The sequence below is a fragment of the Balaenoptera acutorostrata genome, chromosome 10 (genome assembly GCF_949987535.1).
Source record: "Balaenoptera acutorostrata chromosome 10, mBalAcu1.1, whole genome shotgun sequence".
NCBI classification, from domain to species: domain Eukaryota; kingdom Metazoa; phylum Chordata; class Mammalia; order Artiodactyla; family Balaenopteridae; genus Balaenoptera; species Balaenoptera acutorostrata.
The window spans coordinates 41,725,683-41,749,848 of record NC_080073.1 but is presented as its reverse complement, the minus strand read 5'-3'; the positions used below and the strand labels follow the sequence as shown (position 1 = coordinate 41,749,848).

At 40.6% G+C, this 24,166-nt stretch overlaps 1 protein-coding gene across 4 annotated transcripts in view; it reads right to left on the bottom strand.

The window, feature by feature from the left end:
• Positions 1-1,407: 1,407 nt before the first annotated feature.
• The window catches only part of LRRC2 (leucine rich repeat containing 2), a 35,699-nt gene continuing 12,940 nt past the window's right edge, over positions 1,408-24,166 (bottom strand). For 3 of the 4 annotated variants that reach the window (XM_007168854.3, XM_007168853.3, XM_007168852.3), the window contains 7 exons: positions 19,951-20,158; positions 14,898-15,054; positions 10,516-10,652; positions 8,784-8,929; positions 7,001-7,156; positions 6,057-6,193; positions 1,408-3,756 (listed from right to left, as the gene is read on the bottom strand). In XM_007168854.3, the coding sequence (XP_007168916.1) occupies positions 3,707-3,756; positions 6,057-6,193; positions 7,001-7,156; positions 8,784-8,929; positions 10,516-10,652; positions 14,898-15,054; positions 19,951-20,158 (991 nt within the window). In that variant the 3' untranslated portion in view covers positions 1,408-3,706. Of the gene's footprint in view, positions 3,757-6,056; positions 6,194-7,000; positions 7,157-8,783; positions 8,930-10,515; positions 10,653-14,897; positions 15,055-19,148; positions 19,425-19,950; positions 20,159-24,166 lie in introns of those variants that run through there. The other variant, XM_007168855.3, reaches the window with a different exon arrangement.

The window sequence follows — 24,166 nt, the reverse complement described above, 5'->3', positions numbered from 1 at the left end:
CTTCATCTGTAATTTATATTACGCTGCAATAAAACGACATAAGCATCTCAATTTTTCATCCTGATGAAACAGCTAGAGAATCTAAACAGAGATATTTGAGCTGCCTATTAACACTGCAGTTTGGCATCATTTCAAGTTTTAAAGCTTAGATTTAATTTCCTAATTTTTAGAAATAAATCCAATATACATACCATAAAATAAGCATTTAAACCTACATACACCACAGAACGATAACTAAGAAAACATACAGATGACCAAAAGCACATGAAAAGATACTCAACATCACTAATTATTAGAGAAATACAAATCAAAACTACAATGGGGTATCACCTCACCCCAGTCAGAATGGCCATCATCAAAAAGTCTACAAACAATAAATGCTGGAGAGGGCATGGAGAAAAGGGAACCATCCTACACTGTTGGGGGGAATGTAAATTGGTACAACCACTATGGAGAATAGTATGGAGGTTCCTTGCAAAACTAAAAATAGAACTACCATATGACCCAGCAATCCCATTCCTGGGCATATATCTGGAGTAAACCATACTTCAAAAAGATACATGCACCCCGATGTTCATTGCAGCACTATTTACAATAGCCAAGACATGGAAGCAACCTAAATGTCCATTGACAGAGGAATGGATAAAGATGTGGTACATATATACAATGGAATATTACTCAGTCATAAAAAAGAATGAAATAATGCCATTTGCGGCAACATGGATGGACCTAGAGGTGATCATACTAAGACTAGTAAGTCAGACAGAAAGACAAGTATCACATGATATCATTCATATGTGGAATCTAATTTTTAAAAATGATACAAATGAACTTATTTACAAAACAGAAACTCACAGATTTCAAAAACAAACTTATGGTTACCAAAGGGGAAATGCTGTGGGAAGGGATAAATTAGGATCTTGAGATTAACATACACACACTACAAAATAGATAACCAACAAGGACCGACCATATAGCACAGGGAACTCTACTCAATATTCTGTAATAACCTATCTGGGTAAAGAATCTGAAAAAGAATGAATATATGTATATGTATAACTGAATCACTTTCCTGTACACCTGAAACTAAAACAACATTGTAAATTGACTATACTCCAATAAAAAAAAAAAAAGATAACTAAAAGTATCTAAGTTTCCTTCCCACTCATAAAGGGAAAGACAGTAACTGATTTCCGGAGATTACTGCTCACAATCATCATGAGTTACCCTAAACTGGTGTTTGGCAAGCATGCCAAATGGTCATTCTAGAAAGCTAGAGTCAAGAAATCTGGTGTAGGTCTTGCTATTAATTAAAATGCTCTACTCAATGATTTCACCTAAGTGTCTTTGCCCCTTAACTTCCAGCATATGAAAAATGGGTATAATAATAAGCTTTTGGAACCAGAACATTTTTCTCCTAAGAATTATATTTTCTTTCATTCATATTGCTTTAATGTTCATACATATATTCTACTATGCAAATTACTTTTCCAAATTATGAATCAGTCCATATGCATCATGCAAGATGTTCAAATCTCTATTATTTCCACTAAGATGCTTATTCTACTTTAGAATCTTTCTGCGTTTTTACATTAATATGAATAAGGTAAATAGTATTTCTACAAGCCTCATATTTTAAAAATATATTTCTTTGGGGATGTTATGTAACATGAAATAATTATATATCAATGTAGTACTTTTTCAGTTATTTTTATGTAACATCGAGATAAGGTTTTTGCACAAAAGACTGGTTTTATTGAAATAAATTTTACATGAGTTATGGACAGTCAATTTATGCGAAAGCCCTCATTTCCTCCCTTTTCAGATATATTTTCCATTTGGCTGTATGTAACATATACTGTAGCATGAAATAAAATTCCAAAATCATTCACGTAGTACAACTAATAAATCTGCATTATATTTGTAAAGTGTTATAAAGAAAAATACAATTGTTTGAGGTTCAGTTAAAGTGATTTCTCATTTTCTTACTCTTTCCATCTCTTAACCTACTTCTCAGAGTTTGTCTTTAAGTTGATGCAGTACTCTACTGAAGCATTACTATGTGGCTTTAGACTGTTCTGCCTGCTTTATGTCTGTTGAGGATAAAATATTTAGAGTTATGATTAAACCTATTAAGACAAAATATTGGGTGTCAGTATTAACCCCTCTGGGGGTAGACTGGTTCTTCAGATAAGAAAATGAAAATCACTCTTCATTTCTAGACCAGATTAACTTCTGAAAAACCCAAATGGCTCGACCCTGTTGTACAATATGGTAGCTACATTTGGCTATTTAAATTTAAATGTAATTAAAAATTTAGTTCTTCAGTCACACCAGACACTGTTCAAGAGCTCAAGAAGCACATGCATCTGGTGGTTACTAAATTAGACAGCACAGATGCAGAACATTTCCTTCACTGCATAAAGTTCTACTGGACAGCACTGGGCTAGACCATATAGGAGTCGAATCATATATAAATATATGTGAAGATATGCATTTTTTCCGTCTTAGTCACAAAAGCTACTTGTTTAAACTTAGCTTCAACACATTCACAATCCTGTTTATTTTAGCCCAAGATAATAGAATAAAAATAGATATTTGTACAATTTCTCCAAATCCTACAATGTGATATCAAAGTTCAAAGCCCTGTAATGAATACCTTCTTTGCCAATGTAAACCCAGTCTCCTGAGCTCCCTCTGGACCGCAGCGTCTTGGCCACAGGCAGAGTTCACCTGTGCTACCTGCAGGGAAGCCTTGCTAGGAACTCCTCATCAGTGTGGACTAGTGATTCCCACTACTTATATGGCCACCTTGGAGGACAGGTCCCTGGAGGCAAGGCCTCTGCTCTGTGCTCTGGCAGGCACCCCAGGACCCCCAAGGGGCCCACTCAAGGCAGGCTGACCATCCATGCAGGCCACGCAAGGCCTCCCAGGACCCCCAAAGGGCCCACTCAAGGCAGGCTGACCACCCATGCAGGCCATGCAAGGCTTCCCAGGACCAGCCAGGCCCACTCAAGGCAGGCTGACCACCCATGCAGGCCACGCAAGGCTTCCCAGGACCAGCCAGGCCCACACTTACTCCACTAGGGCCACCAGCACACCATCTAAGCCCCATGCCTGGACAGACAATCCAGCCCTTCTTTCTGCCTTCAAGGTCCAGATTATACCTAAAGTCTTTCCTAAAAGCCTACACTTGTAAAATATAACTTAAAACATGAAAATAGCCATTTGTATAAACCCAAGGAAAACTGTCCTCAGTAAAAGAAATAATGCATTAAAACTCTTTCAAAATAACAAAATAAAATAAAGTCTCATCTGACTAGTCCAGTATAAATATTCTTCTCACCATCCCTTTATCTCCAGATTCCTGAAAACAATGCAATCAACTTCAAAATTTGGTCTTTAAGTGATAATTTTTTAAAAATAACACATTTTCTAAAATATTGAATGTGCATTATTTGGAAACAAGTGTATGCAAATGAACCTTTAAATATCAATATATAAACCCATTTATCAATTCTCCAGTCCACAGAGAGAGGTACTCACATATTTGAAATTTGAAAATCATCTTTCCTAACAACTATGACCATGGTTTCTAGACTTTGTCTTTAAGCACAAGCCATTATTCCTCTATGACATGACCCACAACAGGAAGATTTACAGCTCCACAGGTCAGGAAAATTCTGTAGTCTTCTGATGGATGGCATCAAAGCTGAAGGCTGAAAGATACTTTAGTGGTGTAGCTGGGAAGAGATTCTGTAACAAAAAGAAAATATATACTCAACCATTCCTCATTTTATTATGAAGTGTAACTATGTCAAAACACAAATTATTGCCACTTCATACTTCAAGTATAGAGATAAATGCATTTATTACCACTAAGTCAACCACTGCAAATGTATAGTCTGGTGTTAGAGATATTTAGATCTAAGAAGAATACATTATTATTAACTCTCATTCTTTTGCAGTCTTCCCAACCAACTCACACAGCTACATCAACATCTTGGAAACTGTATGATCCTAAAATAATAAAAGTTGACAAAACAGAAATAGATGGCCAAGGATTTGGGACTGGGGATGCCAGGTGGAAGGGAATACAGTTTACAAGAGAAGTTTGGGCTATTCCTAAATGAAGCACCATCTTATTAATAACCCTTTTATCATTCTTACTCTTCCCACTGGTTACTCCCCACTCTCTCTCTCTCTCTTCACAGCCAATTTTTGTCAAAGGATGGTCTATACCAATGGTTCTCAAGGTGTGTTTCTCAGACACAAGGCATCAGTATCACCTGGGAACTTGTTAGAAATGTACTTTCTCAGGCCCCACCCCAGACCTGATGACTCAAAAACTCTGAGAGTGGGGCCTGCAGCTGATTCTTATGTTCACTAAAGTGTGAGAACCAGCGAGGGGCTTTACTTTCTCATCATTCTTGAATCACATCAGGTTGGACATCCATGTAGACTCACTAAATCTACTTTTGTTCCTTAGAGTGATGAACTCTCTAACTCAGACGTTAGTCTTATGGGGAAGGAGGAAAAAGAGAGAAGACAACATGATGAAGAAAAAAGAAACAAACTTAAAAAAATTCAAAGCATATGTCCAGCATAGGTTGAACTATTAAGAAATCACCGTTTTCGTAGGTCAAAATCAGCTGAATATTGGCAATATCATTTAGTTCAACCTACTATGAATGTGTGAAGGATAGAATTACGATAATTATTTAGAAATAAATGAATGGAATCAAAATCTATCATCACTAAAGTTAACTTTGAAAATCAAATTATTTTATTGCTGGCCACATAGATCGAAAGATTAATACTTATTTTCTCTAATTTGTTCTTGCATTTTTACATAATAGCACTATAATACAATTATGAAGAAATGAATAAAATACAAAGTTTTTCACAAGAGGAAAGTTATATGACCCAAAGATAAATTTTGATAAATAAATGGTTCTGTTATTTCAGTTTCATGTTTAACATAAATTTCTAATTTATTTCATAATATTTCAGCATTCAAGATTAGGGATGGACAAACAGATTAGAGGTAACTGTATAGAAATTTTCTTAATCTAATTGAAAAACTTTTAATTTGCCAATAAATGGTATTTTTCATTAATGTCACGAGACAGCTGAGTATCTGAATGTGACTCATCATCTTCGGACACCTACTAAGGAGGGAGGAATAAGCTCACATGCATGTTTTCTGAGCGTGATTGATGGAACCTGCTCCCAGGTGCTTGTCTTCAAAGTTTTGGGGGCCAGGGCTACCTCCTCCCTAAACCCACAGGCGTGACATCTTTCTTTCAGGTCTGCACCCAGCTTATCAGAAAAAGAGACTTGAAAAATTAAGGGGTAACTTGCAGGCATCCACACCCAGAAAAGAGGTGGGGATTAGAAGAACAAAGGCTGATTTATGCCTTTTCCTGTGTCTAGATGTGACAGAAGGAAGGGGTTCTAAGGCTTCTGAAACACTTCGGAAATAGCCACTGGGGAAAACACTTCTGCCCTCTCCTGAGGTACTGTGACTGCCCTGTTTCTCTGTATCTTCACCACCCTATGGGAAACTAAAACTAAATGCATCTACTTACTAATCTGCCATCTTGTTTTTTCCTTTTGTGATTTTTACATAGGTGTACCTTGATTTATACGAGATGACTTTTTTTAAAGTTGAATTTAAATGGGTTTTGACATGGAATCTTTTCCCATTAACTAGAATACTGTTTTATTAATATCATTTCATTGAAAAGCCATGTAAAGTTAGTAACACAATCTTCACATTTTAAGTGCTTGCTTCCCAGCCTCTCTGTCACATGGTTGTAGATGTACTAAGCATGCTAATGCACTAGGAAATTTTCATTATTTAAGGAAAGGCAATGTATCTTTTTTTTTTTTTTGGTAAATAGAAAAATAATTTACAAATTATTTTTATTTATTGGTTATTGCACCTAACCAATTAACTTTTTGTCAGATTGACTTATAGCAATAAATGTGTTGCATGAGTGAATGGAATACTATACACTCATTTTAAATAATTTTGAATATGAGTAACCTACCTCTTTCTTTAAGATCTTCAATATAGGCTTTCATAAATTCTTTATCAAAATGTTGGCGATCTTGTTCACTTTCCATCGTTTCATTACCATCTTGACACTGGGTATTCTCAATAGGATTGTCCATAAGACTTACAAATCTATTCAAGAGAGTATGGAAAATATCACATTTTCACCTATGTATTTGTATTGTGCAAAAATCCTCTCAGAAGAAGTCAACTTCTGTGGCATTAAATCCCGAGTTCTCACTTCTTCTTAGAAGTCACAGCTAACCACATAATATGTGTCACCGGTGGAATTCTACTGTGCAATAATCCAACAGGATTATGGAGTCAGTTTACAGCAGAGACTGTACAGAGGCTTGATGGGGAAATGACAGTTACTTAGCCACAGACAGAGGACAGCGGGCAGGAAGCCATGAGGTGAACAATAACATTTAGTCTCCCCGTCATATATGATGTCTTACTATGTTTGTCTGATATTACTCCCAATTAGTGACATCAAACTCTAAAATGACGTGGCTACATTGAAAAGGACTCATAAACTCCCCACCAAGGAGGTGTTTAAAAGATGGACTACTGCAACAAAAAAGGAAGCTAAAGAAGACATTCCAAAATGGCATTTGATCTAATTTCTTCACAATTTTGAAAGATTCAACAGCCACTGACCCATCCAGGCCAAGCGGTGATGGGAGTGCTGAGTATCCGACCAGGGAGCCCTGGTGCCTTCAACCAGCAGGTAGCATTTGTCCAGAAATCCTCTGAGCTCTACCTCCCCATGCCATTGGCCAAAAACTTCAAAATCCTGTAAGAAGGCACCAGAACTTCTTGTTCTCAGAGTACGAGAACCATCTAATCTGGTTCCTGACACGGGCACCCAGGCTCCAGGTGCTTCTTGCTCTTCCCTTGTGTCTGAATGGGTCTCTACTGGGCTCTCTGTCTACTCACTTTAAAGGTGTGGATGAGTCCCAAAGGGCTGTCGGGAGCTCCACCAAGTGGTCCCCGCTGACGACTAACAAGGTGAGCTTCTTTAAGTTAAGCAAGGCAAAGGGAAGATAGGTCAGCTTGTTCTTATACAGGAGCAAGGTCTGCAGTTCTTGTAGCCTAAGAAGATGTAAAAGGGATTAGAACACAAGGACTTAGCCTCATAGCAAGAAAACCAAAGTGAATTATAAATAAATTCTAGTAGGAAATCCCTAGTGAGTTTATTTTTTTAAGTGACTCATAAGAATAAACTGACTTTACAATTTAAATAAATAAAGTCATGCCGGGTGACATGATTTGGGTTTCTTTTTTAAGTTTTTACTGACTTAATTGACAGTTGAAGGCAGAGATATAGCAGCAGGATAAGCAAATTACACAATATACAGTAGATCAAGATGGAATTTAAAAAATCAGTATATTCAAGTGTCTACTGCATTCCCAAGGGTTAACAGGTCATGGGAAAGAAATCATATTAGAGTTGGAGTGAGAATAAACAAATTTTGGCAACATATTTCCTTTCGTATGTCTTGAAAACACAGTTACTCTTCTCTCCTCATATTTTAACTTTAAAACAGGAATAAACCTGCAGAGTGAAAAGGAAATGAGAAAAATATGCTCCAAATATGTTTTACTCTGTTTTCCATTTTGCTCTAACTCAGTGCCTCCCTCTCTAGTTTTTTCTTTAATTCATTTGCAAAATTTTGACTGATCCCACAAAATATTTCACAAAGTTCCCCTTGTGTTTCAAACTAAAACAATTCCCACTTAGCCTCATAAACCAGGAAGCATCCATACACATCATATGTACCAGGAGTAAAGAAAGGTCATATGAGACGGCATTCGGGACCAAACCATTTTCGCTCCCTATGTTCCAATAGCTTACTTACACTACTTCATAACGAAGACTGTGGATTCCAGGAGGCCAGAGAGTTTGTTTCATTTACCACCTTGAACCCAGCCCACTCTCTGGGCCTGCCTAGTAATATTGGTAGAATGAATGAATGAAGGAATCTTACATGATTTAGTATAATAGTTACTTTTTAAACAAGAAATAGTTGTAAGGATATAATTTGAAGACATTACTAAGCACATCAATCAAAGCAGTAAATGAAACTTATAAAAATTATCCTGATATCCCAAATAGAATAATATGTTTTGATTCTGTACATAATAAATTTACTTTTCTACTTCTGGGGAGGAAAGGAAAGTTAATGGTTCCATTCTATTAGGAACTAAAGTAAATTAAAGATGTGTTCAAACTATATATATACATATATATATACATATATATGTATATATATATATGCACATACGTATACACACATATACATGTGTGCGTGTGTGTGTGTGTATATATATATATATATATGTATATACAGTTGACCCTTGAACAACACAGGTCTGAACTGTGCGGGTCCACTCATATGCAGATATGTTTCAGTAGTAAACATTACAGTACTGCATGGGTCCATGGTTGGTTGAATTCACAGATGCAGAGGAACCCCAAGTACGGAGGCTGACTAGAAATTACATGCAGGTTAACCACCTCGTTGTTCAAGGGTCAACTGTACATGTATATGTATGGTGCAGACTGGGAATTGTCTTATTCTATAAAGAATCAAACTGATTTCCTGGAAACAAGAAACTCTGGAAAATCAGTTGATCTCAGAGAACATTCACGTGTTATGCATGTTTAAAATGTTAGTGACTAATTCATATACCTCACCTTCAGAATGCAAGTAGCTACCTGTCTATGTCTTGTGGCAGGTCATTCAGGTTATTGTTGCTGATATCCAACCACTGCAAATTAGACATCCGCAGGACACAGATCGGGACACTGGAAAACTTGTTTGCTGAGATATCTATGAACGAAACTTGCTTCAAATTACTTAACTAGGAAGGAATAACAAAATATTCTAATTACTTTTTAAGAGTGGGAATTAAGTTCAACTAATAATTTTGAGATTGATGTCTCTTCCCAAAGGCATTTCTATGAACATATACAAACCAGATCAATATAGTATGTATGTTGAGCATCTACTAGGTGTCATTCACTGTGCTACACGCTGGGCGTGCTAGGATGAAAAGCACACAGTGGCTGCCCTTGAGGAGTTTATACTTTCATAAACAAGCAATGAAATTTTATGTAGTAAGAACTAGTGTGAAGTTTCCAATTTGCAATGTTCAGTAACACAAAGAAAGAAGTGGTTAATCTGCCCAGCATCACAGTGAGGTGAGGGTCAGGGGTCAGGAAAGATTTCACAGAGAATGGAGTACTTGAATTGGGTCCTGAGGTTCCCTGACAGATGGAAATGTAGGGGAGGAAACTCCAGGTGGGGAACAGCATGTGCAAAGTCAGAGAAGACAGAAAGTGCAAGCCTCAAAGAGTAGGATGACCTGGGGAAGACTGTCTTAATGGGTTTTGGCAAATCTTCAGAAGACTCACATGTGAACCGGTAAAGTGATGTGGCAAATGATCAGAAATCTCCCCTGTTACTCTGAAGGGCTTGCCCAACAGGACTTACTCAACGGAGTGGACATGGGGCATGGGAGCAAGAGAGGTCAAAGGTGAGTTGGCTTGCTTCCAGCCTGCGCATCTGAGAGAGGACTGGGCCTCTCTCTCAGATGGGGAGGACTGGGGAACGAGCAGCTTGTGTGGGGAATCCTGAGCCCTGGCTGTGCACCCTCACCGGGACCATTGCCCAGCATTTCCTGGGTGACATGGGTGCTAAGAGCGGAAGTGGCCTCTTCCTCCCACCCGGAAGTTTTCAGGAAGGGAGAAGAATACGCCTTCTTCAGTGGCCATGGCCTTGTCAGAGCCTCACCAGCAATACTATTTTTAGCCTATTCACTACCAGCAGAATTTGTGAGATCCCTCTCTCTCTCTTCAAGCACAAGAACCTTGTTGAGTTTTATCTGGCAATAAAAACTGTTCACTTTCATATGTTCTGTTTTATCAGAAAAATAATTTAAAATCATTTCCCCAATGAATACAGACAAAAAGAAACTAATGGATACTTTTAAATTAATGGACTTCTCAAATCCTATCTGTAGAACTGCTTTAGTTATCTATAAGTTTTGTTACGAGTAATATACATTTTTAAATTTTATCCCCTTTATTTATTTCCAACTGTTTTCAATTTATTCCTCCATTATGGATAAATAAATCGGGATCTGCATTACAGACAACAGGCATCATATATTAAATAGGCATTAAATAAAAATATATTGCATGAAAATAGGATTTTTTGCCTAGTTTTCCTTTGATAGCTTTTTTGAACTTAAATTCAGGTTGTGGCCGAGTGTAAGAACATTTTTAAAGACTTGATAATAGCTGGTTTAGGGTGATTAAAATGTCTGGAAAAGTGATATAAATAAAAATGAATTTCATCTTTTAAAATTCTTCCCCATGTTACAGACCGTTCCATGTCATAAACCAAATAAAAGTAAATCATAGTACAAACATGTTTCTTTCTTACTTCAAAGGGGAGCTCAGTTAATTCTAGATTTCCAAAACAATCCAGTTTCTCTAGATTTTCACAGTCTCCCAGTTCTGGAGGAATGCTCTTCAGACGGTTGAAACGTACATTGAGTTCCTTCAGGTTCTTCAAACGACCTGTCATCAGAAAAAGAAAACATGCATGGTGTAGGTCCATTAAGGTCTTTTAAGGACAAAAAGCAAAACGAAGATGTAAAACATTTGTATAAATGATGGTGGGAAAGGCATTAAACATAATTCTGTGTTTGTTTTTTAAGCACTCTGATTGAATGTCTGCTCATCTTTTATCCTGAGCATTTTGGTCCTTGATCAGAGAATTTTTTGCTTATTCTTTATCTGTTTAACCCTTTGTGAAACTACAGGCTAGGTGAGTGTGGGGGATTTGTTCCCTATGTAGACTGGGTCAGGGCCCAGCACCCACAGAGCGCAAACCCCTTTGAAATCACATGATGAATGAAGTAACAGGCAATGGCTTTGAAATGGTCCAGTTCCTAGGAAGCACGGTGACCAGCTATGGCCTATCGGTGGACTCTGATGGGAAGTGAGCTAGGTACTGAAATACACACAAAGCTCTATGTACGTGCTAAATGACTCAAACAAGGAGTCATTGTTTATAGGCTGCATGTAATTCATTTATCTTTGGCTTCAGATTTGCATTTACTAATTATGATGTATCATGCTTCCTAAAGAATATGCTTTAAAAAAGCCTAAGTCCATTTCACAGGCAGGAAGTGAACACACTAAGAATATCAGGCAATAACTGGATTGATGGAGAAACATTGAATCCCAATTCTGTCTTGACTGAATAAATACATGACCAATTCCAAACCAGAAACTAGCACAAGAGTAATATTTAATATTCCAAAAATCATGTCATGCGTGTTCTAAGGCATTGAATACCTTAACATTCTTAACCTAATTTTAAAAATTAGAAAACCAAAATTATTGTTTCCTTTTGCAGAGCAGGCACTCAAAATAACAAATTTCCTGCCATTTTATAAATGAGAAAGGGAAACATACAAAGACAGTATGTTGGAGGCAGGGCCACTTCTGAGTCAACTTTGGTGGTCTCACTGTTAGAAGATAATGGTGATGCTGTGGAAATCAGTGGCCCCTCTAACTTACCCACCTGGTATACACTGCAACCTTACGGTCAGCTATTGGTGTCAAGATAGCAGGATGGATATGGGGGCTAATAAAAAATAAGGAAAGACTGCTTTTCTGGGGAGGACTGGAGAGCATGTGATCAGACTAGTGATCGCCACAGCCCCAGCTTCTGTAAGACAGTGTATTGTACAATCCTTCTTTAAATAAGGAAAGTAGAAGATTGGCATAGATGGTGTGAATGTCTAAGCTGTCTAGTTTCCAGACACAGGAGAGTAAACTTATCTATGAAAGAGTTACCTGATCTGGTTGATGGAGGCATTTGCATTAGGGACATATTTATACCAACTGTACATGCATTTGTTTATCATGAGGGGATGCAAAGAGAAGGTGAGGTAACTGGAGAGAAAGCTGTATATGAGCTCCTTCTAGCTAGCTCAAAGAAAAAGCAACTTTCCTAGCTCAAAGGAAAAGCAATAGCTTTAGAAAGTCTGTCTCAAATATAACATTTTAATAATGTATAGACACTAAGAAATTGTATATGTTTGCATTCAAATTGTTGTTCTCCATGCCACTTATTTCCACAATGCCTGATCTCATTATGGAAACACTACTTTTTCTTTCTCAACATCCTGGTAAGAACTTGGCATTATTCATCTGAGATGGGCTCAATTGTCTCCATCAGACATGGTGAACAGCATTATCTTCAAGCACCATGAGCTTGAGGTTCTGGAAAAAACAGTTTTTCGGTGTGACAAGGGTCCCACGTCACAAAAACTAAAATAAAACTTTTAAGGCACTGCTATGGTCTGAGAATTCGTATGTTGAAATCCTAATGCCCAAAGGTGATGTTGTTAGTAGGTGGGGTCTCTGGGAGGTAATCAGGTTTGGATAAAGTCATGAGGGTGGAGTCCCCACGATGGGATTCGTGCTCTTGTAGAAAGATCCCACAGAGCTCCCTGGCCCCTTCCACCATGTGAGGATTCACCGAGAAGTCTGCAACCCAGAAAAAGGCCCTCAGCCCACCAGGCTGGCACCCTGATCTCGGACTCCAGGACTGCGAGCAATAAATTTATTTTGTTTATGAACCACCCAGTCTGTGGTATTTTTTTTATAGCAGACTGATCAGACTAAGACAGGTGTCATAGCTCCAGCACGTTATATTTCTAAATAGCTAATGAGTCCATCCCTTCCTAGAATGTTCCAGGATCTTTTCCAACTGAAATGAAATCTCCCTACTTATAGCCCATTCTCCCAGGGCCCTCAGACCTGATTTCCAGTGAGGGGAATATAACCCAACTGAGGCACAATTTGTTGTCCAGAGGCTTCTTGTTTCTAGAGCCCAAGGAATACCTTAAGGAATTTACATACTTTAAGTTATTTGAGTGAACATTATTAAATGATTTCAATAATTAGCTATTTTAAACCCATTTAATGATACTTTCTCAGGAGTTCCACAAAGGAGTTAAGAGGACCACCCACTGCCATGCCTAATTCCTTGATGTCAAATGTCAGAAATAATTGTCCTGATAATGAGAAAAAGAACACCCCATTTGGTGACCACTTTCCCCGCACCCCCTCTGCTCAGCCAATGCTCAGTAGTTCTCTAAGACAGCACTGTAAGAGATCCAACTCTACCTCCTTTACAAAATACAGCCATTCAACAGAAAAGAGCTCAAAACTCTTCATTCCCATGGTCCTCTTTCTTGACTATCTCATCCTGTAGCTGAGTTTTTTTTAAAGTATTTGCCCAAGTTACTCAAAGTCAGACTAGAATTGTACCTTCAGAATCTCAGACCTAGTATCCAATTACTTAGTTTAAATTTAAAATATTTGAAGAACAAGTTAAATAAATCATGCCATAATCATCACTTAGCCATCACTTAGGGAGAATGACGAAAGTTTGGATATTCTAATATTGAAAAATAACATTTATGTAAAGACAACAATAGAGTGGTGGTGGGATGAACTGGGAGATTGGGATTGACATATATACACTCATATGTATAAAATAGATAACTAATAAGAACCTGCTGTATAAATAAATAAATTAAGTAAAATTTTTTAAAAACTTAAGAAATAGACAATGATGATGATGATGATGATGGAGGTGGCTAGCAAATGTTGTGGGTTTACCTGTTCTAAATGCTTTCTTTGTATTAACTATTTAATCCTTACAATAACCTTGTGAAGTAGGTACGATTATTATCCCCATTTTACAGATAGGGAGACTGAAAACCAGTGAGTGACCTGCCTAAGGTGACCTGCCAGTAAGTGAAAGACCCAGGCAGCCTGACCCTAGAGTCCACCCCCACCTTCATGGTATGATAAGGGGAAACAAGGCTTAGGCTGAAGAACATGCTGTAAGCCCTCGTATGTAAATATGTTTAGCGTGCGTATATTTTAGCATATGTGTATATAAATATTTTTAACATGCATATATATTTTAACACATATTTATAAATAGATATGGCTACAATGTAGATATCTAGAAGAACATGGGTTGTGTGTACAATTTTGATATCCAGGAAACCGTTAACAATCCTTACTGAGAGAGTTGACTTTACATTTTATTCCTTTCTAGAATGTTTAATTATATTGCCCTGCTCATGACTGAGGTTTATGGGGATGATATGTCTCCAAGAAGACTTGAGTGTCTTAGAAGAATCATAACAACTATATGCCCAGCACAACTATGTGCCTCACACACAAGACAAAGAGAAACAGTGATGATGATCGCTGTGGACTTGACTTACGGTAAAGCAAGTGAACAACAAAATGATTGAAAATAATAGAACCTTGACCAAATTAATACAATAAGCTAAGCTAAACTTATCAATGGACTAATATGTGGAAACAATATACTGTTATATTATGTTTACAATAAATATATTATTGCATGTTTATTTCTAAAACTAATATGTGGGAACAATATACTGTGTCTCATGTTTACAATAAATATATTATTGCATGTTTGCATTTCTAAAACTAAAAGGAAGAAAAAACAAAAAGTTTCTAAACACAGCACTGCTCACTCATGAGACTTGTTTCTGAGAAACTGGCAGATGTCAGTACTGCTGAGTTACATAGGTGAGACCCTGGCATCAACATCCAGAGGGGACGCCACGAACCAGCAGCTCTGGGAACACCCAAAATAGCCCGGCCCAGCAACTTCCTGGGGCAGCAGGAGGAGGAAGAGTTCTCAGTATTGCCTCCTTCCCAGACAAGGGGCCTGAAGGCTCCAGCTAAGCAACATACCAATTTCAGCTGGAAGACAGGAGATTTGGTTTTTTGGCAGATCCAGAATCCTCATGGCTTGAAACAGCTCGATATACTTAGGAATGATCTGAATCAGGGTATTGCTTATGTGCCATTCTTTCAGGTGCGTCTGCTCCTTCAAGGAATCTGGGAGCTCCTGGAATAGAATGGATCCCATCGATCAGAACTAGCTCCTCCGTATGTCGCAGTTCAGAGGCAGGGCACACAAAGCCAAGGAAAATGTGCATTTATTTCAAAAACAAGAGGGGAGAGAGCATGGGTGAGAGCTTAACTGCCAGCTCTATAGCCATTCCAAAAAGAAAGCAAGATGCTGCCAATGTCATTAATTTCATACTAGCAGATTAGCCAAATTTCAAAAGGCCCATGAATTCATGATTCTATCAAAGTCAAATGCCGAGTGAATACTGACAACCAGGCTCCCACCCAAAGCCACACATGTATTATTTATTTACAACATATGGATTTAACATTTTCTAAAAATAAAATCTGGCCACGTCTTAGATTTTAAAATGTGTGCTGCATTTCCCTTCCTCTGTACTAACTGCCTTTTTTTTTTTTCAGCAGACATCTTTTTTTTTATTGAAGTATAGTTAATCTACAATGTTGTGTTAGTTTCAGGTGTATGGCAAAGTGATTCAGTTATACATATATACACAAAAGAATATATATATTCTTTTTCATATTCCTTTCCATTATAGTTTATTATAAGATATTTAATATAGTTCCCTGTGCTATACAGTAGGACCTTGTTGTTTATCTATTTTATTTATAGTAGTTTGTATCCAGCAGACATCTTTTGAGCCGTGTTATGTCCAGGCAGACATCATGTTTGGCACTAGAGATACAAGAAGGAATCAGGCAGCTCTGAAACTAATTGCTTTTTAAAATATTTGATCAACACCTAACACTTGCTATGCCAAATTTCTAAATGTTTTTATGAGTCTTTAACAGGGAAAGAGCCCAGAAGGACAGTGTGGAGACCTGGATGCCGAGCCATGTTCTAGGGGCACCCCCTCCCTGGGCCCTCACTTCTGAAGTGACAGAGAGGGACTTGGCCGTATCCAGGGCCTCCCCTGGATCTAGTGTTCTGGGATAAAATTGTAAAGGTGTTGAGAAGTGCTTAAGCCTTTAGAGGGGGCTATTTGTCCAGCTGAAGAAATTCAGTTCACAGGATTACGAGCCCCCACTGCACTGAGGTGTACTGAGCACTGAGGGACACGCATGTCCCCTGACCTCATGGAGCTGACCACAGCACATCATCAGCAAAGCGGGGCAGGAATGTACAGGGGAGAAGTCGGGTGGGGTGGAGGTAGCAATCAGAAGGTCCACAGTGACCCTTGCTTGGTACCTGGTGCTTGTAATGGGCTTTAGGATCATTGCTATTGGATATGTGGATTAAGCTTTTAACTTGCAAAAGTACTTTCACCTTAAATATGCTTTCACGTAACAGTACCATAAGATAGGCAGAGTGGGCATGATTAAGGCCCACTTAAAAGAGGGACACTGAAACCCAAAGGCATTTAAATGGGTCACTTAGAGTAAGGACAGGTTACATAGTTTCAGGAACTAGTACAAAATGAAAATGCAGGCCCCTTCTAAAAATTAAGAATTTCAAGATGGTGACAGCAGAGCATTAAATCAAGCACAGGGCCCCTCCCAGCATAGGTCCCTGTGTGACTGCCCCCAGCACCTGGGCCTGGCAAACCCATCTCGGCACCTCCTGATCCTGATCTGAATGCAACCCACACCAGATCAGATGGTTTCCTCCTGCCGCTGAGACAAGATGACAAGATGACAAGATGGGGCATCAGGGAGCTGACCCTAGGTAATAAAAACACTCTCTCTTTTGAAGCTTCAATTATCAAGTGTCTCATAAATAACTTCTCTCATATTCCTCTTCCAATAATGGCATACTTGGAAAGGCTATTATGCCTTCTAAAATTATATCCATAACTATTTTTAATAACATGGGAAAATCTTAAGATAGCGTGTTAAATAAAAATAAAAGGAACAGGGTAAAGATGGCAGATTGAACACAACACATACACTTCTGCTCCTCTCTAAAATTCCATGAAAGATGACAGTAAAGGAATTATTTTTTGAAGATATAAACCTTACAGAGGGCAAAGAGAAAGAGAAGGGAGGCAGCAGCAGGAAAATGTTGGTAGCTGGAAAACTGGAAGATGGTAACCCACCTCCCTTGATCTGCTCAGTCTTAGACCAGCAGCAGCAGGAACAATGAGACACAACCTGAACTTCTCACCAGAGGCCCCCGAGGCTCAGGAAGTGGAAGAGCTGGGCATGTCTGGAGGTGAGAGTGGAAGGCAGGGCTAAAAGAAGGAGGTCAAGTTCAAAGTCTAGGACCAGATCTCTGCCCCCGCCCATCATGTCACAGAACTACTGCCCCTGTAGAAGACTGAGGCTTATCCACTGGAGGGATTAAACAGAGTGTCTGGATTGCGGACCATCAGGTACATCTAGGGAGGGAGGCAACAACCACAGGATGAGTGATGGATGCTGAGACTTCCCCACCCAGCCCTCCTCTCTGTCCAGAGCACTGGCTGCTGGGCCTCTCCCTGCCTGCAGGATGTGAGAGGATCCTCTCTGTGGGCACCCACCAGCTGCAGACAAATCATAAATATGCACTCCTGGGGCTGGGGGTGGGGGGAACACGCTGGAGACATGGGGCTCTATAGCAACGCCCTCCAAAAACGAAGCCCTTACCTGACACACACTTGGAGCTTCCAGTTTCTCAGTGCTCCCGACACCCCGTGTGTCCAGACCTCCCAGAGAGCCCCAACATGCCAGACCAACACAAACACCCCAAAAGAAAAAGGAGACTCTGAAAGATGGAAACTTCCTCCAAAAAAAGCTATCAATCCCAAGATAAGTAAGAACAGCCCCCATGAAATGAAAACAGGACAAAATTTTTAAAGGAAAATTTAAGACTCATCCATAAAAGTAGAAATGTAAAGCCACATTACAGGACTCATTCATTCACAAAACAAACAGACAGCTCTTGGAAATTAAAAACTTGACAGTAGAAGTGAAATTTTCTATTGGAAAGTTGTTCAGTAAAATTAGAGAAATCTCCCTGAAAGAGCAGAGCCCAGGGCCTGGGGGCTTCCAGCTCACAAAGAATGCTTGACTCCCAACACCTCCATCCTAATCGGGTACCCAAGTCATAGGTCACAGCCCCACAGCCGCTCCAGGGAACCCCAGGGGAGCTCTCCCCACTCAGTTCCCAAGGCCCCAGAAGCTCCACTGCCCTGTCCACCTCTTGCTGACCTCCTGCAGGGGCCAGACCTGCTGCCTGGTGCGATGTTAGAGGCCAGAACTCCCTCGCTGCTGTGAGCACTCTAAGACAGCGAACATCCTTTAATGGAGCTTTTCACTCCTTAAGTAGAGGCAAGACTGAAACACTAATCTCTCTGGGGAAGGAGAACAGCAACTGAAATTCATACTAATGAATGCCTGAGGCCCCAGAGTCTTGCCTTCAGTGGGTACCCATGAGGATAGGGTACCAGCTCAGGGAACCGAATGCAGGGGACAAGAAGGCTGTAAGTAATGAAGCCAACATCCACATAGTTCACCCTGGGGTCTCCCTAGCCTGCTGACTCATAACCCTCTTCCTATCCCCCCGACCACACTAGGCACTCACTAAATGCCCTTTAAAGTGGTTTTCCAAAGGTGCTGTGAGCCTAGAGGACTCAACAGGTTCCCCAAGCGGGCTGGGATCGTGCTTGACCATGGCACACGAGAATGATTTACCAGTGGTATTTAATTAGAAATCCAGACAGGCCCTCCTTCTTGCCCCAGAAAAGGCAGTATCCACGTATCCACTGATCTCAATGATGCGGATGCAGGAGAAAGACCACCAAAGAGGTTTCAGTCACAGTCTCTCCCAGTTTTATAGGGCTGTGTCGCTAACAAGACAGTGTCACAGAATATCCGCTCGTTTAATCCTCACAACAGCCCTCAGAGGGGGTCAAGGCAAGCATTAGCACCACTGAACAGAGAAGGAGATAAAATGTATACAAATGGAGCAAACAGCCTCAGGTCACACGGCCAATAAACGGCCACCCAAATTATATGGTCTCCCAGTCCAGAGTCCTTTCAGCCACAAAATGGTGGGATAAAAAGAGATGGAGGGCAGGTCCCAGACAACTCTGTCCCACTGAACCGAAGATAGCCCGAGCTCATTTGTGCCGCCACTCAGCGCACACATACCATGTGCTGCTTCAACCAAGAAACATCAGAGCACAGGCAGCCCTGAGATGCCTCTCCAAGCCAGCAGCAACGTGGGGGAGTGGCAGCACGAAGCACCTGTACACACCTGAGGAAAGAAAGAGGGGACATCTTTGTCCTGGCCTCAGAAACTGAGAGGAGAACTGGCTAAAGGGTCTGCGAAATTCCTTCGCGGCTCTACACTCTGTGACAAGTCAGCAAAGTCACCGCCCACGGAGGGCTGTTAGGCAAAGTCAAGCGCTCAGAGCATTTAAAAAAAAAAAAAAAAAAAGGCAAGGAGTTATTTTTAATGGGCGGGGATGGGTGGCGAGGAGGCGGCAGAATCGAGCAGGTTTTTTTTTTTTTTTTTTTTTTTTGGCTGCACCCCGCGGCTTGGCGGAATCTTAGCTCCCCAACCAGGGATTGTACCCGCGTCCTCGGCAATGGAAGCGCGGAGTCCCAACCCCTGGACGGCCAGGGAATTCCCAGAATCAAGCATTGTAAAGGCTGTGCCATCCTGAGGAGCCGCTGGGGTCCCAGTCCCTCGCAGCGTCGTCGGAAAGAGCCAAGGGCATCCCGCTGCCCTTTTCAAGACTGCACAGTCTTTCACCGCGGAAAAGACGCGAGAACCCCGTTCAGAGCCGGCAATGGCTCCTCCGCATGCAGGGGAAAGCTCTCTAAAGACAACAGCAACGGCGCGCACTGGGCCAGGGTCAACGGCCTGAGCTCAGCCTAGCAGCAGACGTCGGCCGCAGCGCTGCAAAGAGCCTCGGCGTGCTGTAGGGACCGAAACGCATGGACTCACCTTCCAGTGCTCCCCCGTAAGTTCAAACACAAACTCACTGCTCCGTTTGTCTCTCTCCTTGGAAACTGTACTCTGCTTTGCGAGGGAGTTCCTTTCAATCTTGTCCAGAAGCCTCACGCTGGTGTCTATGAAGCCATTCTTGCAGTACACAGCCTGGGGGATGCCCTTCCTTCTGCACTCGGCCACAAAGCTCCACTCCTCCTTTATCCTAAAACGGGCAGCAGAGGTCTCGGTTATCTCCTGGGGAATCGCCATCACCTGCCTGGAGAAGTCAGGCGGGCCACCTGGGCGCAAGCGCAGTCCTTCTCATCACCTGCAGTTTCCCAGCAGGAGACAAGCCCTCCCCTCCACTTCCGCCCCCTCTCCCGCCCCTCCTTTCTTGTTTCCTCTGCTGTGGTGGATATGGGGTGCAGGGGAATCTTAAACCCTCAGAGTTGTAAAGTATTAGCAAATCTGACTTTAAAAGTAGAGGAGGTGAGTTAGCATGGCTAAAATTTCTACCAAAATTACCTATGCCTTTGATTAATTACAATATCCCTTGATATTTTGAGGTGACACCCAAATTTTTTAAAATGCAAGGCCACAGGAATCTGATGATCTTTCAGGAGCATATGGATAGAAATATACAGGCAGCCCCAGTTTATAAAATTCGACTTTAGAAGGTCATCCATCACCCACCTTGGGAAACTTCACTCCTGCAGATGAACCTGTTATTCATAAACTCCAGTTCCAATCTGACACTGGAGCTGGCCCAGGACTCCTCAGCCTCCCCATCACTCCCAGCACCTTCTTGTTGCTACTTCTCTGACACATTATTTTATAGTTGTCTTATCCCCTCAGCTTGGTCATAAGCTCCATCATGATGGACCACGTCTTGCTGCCCTCCAGATGCTCACTCAGTCATTAGAACAGTGTTTTGCACCTGGGGGCCTTTCTCCATGTAGAGGTTTGATATCTGCTTGGAGACTTTAACAGGTTAACATTCTATGTGGTACAAAAACAAGGTTTGTTGTGGTTTTCCTTCAAATCTATCACACAGAGACATTGTCTCAAAATAAGGTAGCCTGCCTTGGATAGGAACTTGGTGCATTCCACACTCAGGAAGGCATCTGGGCCCTACTCAGCCCAACTCAGGGACTTGGTGACAGGCAGGATCCCAGGCTTCTAAAAGAGGGCTCTTTTAGAAACAGGCTGCAGATGCTGCCCTGGTCTCTACAGGGCCTGAAGCAATACAAATGCTGAATAAAACAAAACAAAACAAAACAAAACAAAAAACCCTGTAGCAGAGGGTCAGTCCTAGTACGGAAACTCTCAGGTGGTACCTGAAGGAAAAGTGCACTAGAATCACAGTGGCTCTGTTGTCTCAGGAAAGCCCAGGAGCCAAGTGGTCAGGACGGGCAGGAACAGAGGAAAGAGTCTGGGGCAGAAACATCTTTGAGGACTGGGCATGTGGAAAGTCCTGGCCTGGACTACCAGGCACTGTCAATTGTAAGAAGAAATGTAAGGCTGAAAAAAGCAAGAGACTGGTGGATATCCTTTTCCTGGAATACTGGAGACTTGGTGGATTTTATCTGATCCTATAGGGGTATGCACCTTTGTCGTTGACTAAGCTATTTTACAACTCGGCAGAGATTGAAGTTAACTTGTAGAAAATTGATAGCAATACAAATCATTCTTGTCTACAGACATTCTTGTCTCTTGGTGTTAAATACATCTATATGCTGATGACGTGCAATTATATATCTCCAGCCAAGACGTTCTCAATGAATCCAGCCTCCTTGCCTCCCAGCATCTCCACCTGAATATCTAAAAGGATCCCCCAAATTTACATGTTCCAACCCAAACTCCTGATCTTCACCTGCAAAACTTGCTTCTTCCTCCATCTTAGAAAAAGCCTGCCAGTTGCTCTGGTCAAAAAGCTCAGGGTCATCTTTGACTCTGTGCTTTCTTTCATATCTCACATCAAATCCATCAACAAATAGGGTCATTTCTACCAGAATCTGACCATTTCTCACCACCTGCACTGCTCCCATCCTGGTCCAAGTCACCAGCATCTTCATGTAGGCACCACTCTTGCCTCCCTACAGTCTAAACTCATCCAGCATTTTGAGTGAGCTTGTGACAGTGTCAGTCACACCATGTCATGCCTCTGCCCATACCTCTCATTGGTTTCTCATTTCACCCAATAAAAGCAAATGTCTCACTATGGCCTACAAGGTCCTGCGGATCTGTGCACTCCCCCTTGCCTGTCTGACCTCATCCACTACTGCACCCTCACTTACTTTTTCTGGCCCAGTCACTCTAGCCTCCTGGTTCTTCCCTGAACCACCCAGGCAAACCACTGCCTCAGGGTATTTGCACTTGCTGTTCCGTCTACCTGGAGTTCTTGATCCCAGATTTCTGCAGGGCTGGTTCCCCAGGACTATGTGCAAATGTTTCCCCCTTAATCAGACTTTTTGCTATTCAGAAACCACTTCAGGTATCAGTGGAGTTTCGTGCTTGCCATTCATCTAGGAGAACAGGAGCACTTGAAAAAAACTATTTTGCTGATGGCATTGGCTAGCACAGCTACTACCCTACCCAGGTCCTAGTCACAGGTTGCTGAGCTGGGGAAAAGCACTGGGTAATCAACTACCTGGGGCTTCAGGATCTACATATGAAGTCTACAAATAATGTAATAAAACAGATAAATTTTAAAATACCAGCACATGGAGAAATAGGAATTTAATACCAGGAGAAAGTGCTGGAAGAGTTAGAAGTGAGCTCCTCTGGGAAATACTAGCAGGGGCTTGGGGTGCTTTGCTTTTCATTATTAGCTCTTCTGTGTAATTTAAATATTTTTAATACCATGTGATAAAAATAAGTTTAAATATCTACCTGTAGCTCTAGCTCTGACTGTAGCAGTCAGGGATACAGGGCAGACCCTAGATCCAAGACACTGATTGAAATAATAAAAGAAATCCTCCCAGAATTTTCACAACCAGCAGCACAGCCACAGTGAGTTCTTGTATTCAATGAGCACTTTTCAGATTAATGTCTCTAACTTTTCTTTCTTCATTTCTTAGACTGAACCTGAAGGTAGAGTCTGGCAAGGTAATGAAATGATACCGGTTAAGCCCTCCCCAACACATCTTTCCTATATCACAAATTACAAATTGATGTAACTATTTCACATATCTTGGTACAGCCAACGTAAGTGGAGGGAAAAAGGAAATTAGATGCGCTACTTAAAAAATAGTTAAATACCAAATCTTTTTTGGATTTCTGTTTTAAATGTTTGATGTCTTAGTCCCTTTGAAACCTAGAGAAAGTCACAATGAGAATATAAACTATTTTTACAATTCCATTCTCTTCCTTGAGAGTAATTAACATAAATAAAATGTCATTGTCTTTATACTTTATCGCTCATATAATTGAATAATGGTCCCCTTAAGTCAATTTTAGTAGTATTTCAAATACAAGATAAACATACAAAACAATGCCATTAGAGCTCTATTAATTAAATCAGTAAGTGTGCAAATAAAATACTCTTTCCTTAGGAAATGAGCCCACAATCTTAGTCTAGATGGCAAATAGCCTCACTGGATGAAAAATTCCTCACTTAGAGCCTAACGAAAGCATCTCTATCTCTCCATCTAAATGACTGAGTTTCATTCAAGTAGAGTGATGTTCTCAATTCATAACTTTTAAGTGTTGGTATATACCTCATGGAACAAATACAGTATTACAAAATGAAATACCATGAAGTGAGGTAACAGAACAAGCTAAAGGGCTTTGCCTGGTTTAGTACATTTAAATTAACCAGATAACTGCCTTTTATACAAAGCAGTCATCAGTACATTAACTTTCAGAACTTCCCTGGTGGTCCAATGGTTAAGACTCCGTGCTCCCAATGCAGGGGGCCCAGGTTTGATCCCCGGTCAGGGAACTAGATCCCACATGCATGCTTCAACTAAGAGTTCACATGCCACAACTAAGGAGCCCACCTGCCACAGCTAAGACCCAGTGCAACCGAATAAATAAATTTAAAAATATATATATATATATATATATATGTATATATTAACTTTCCCACAGGCAACAAATTTTGAGAAACTAAAGGGTAACCTTCAAATAGTCCTAACAACAACAGTATAAGTCATATTATGAAACTTCAAAAATACCTGCCAGAAAAAGGTAAATTCACTACATTCATTTTTGCAGGTCCTGGGAAATT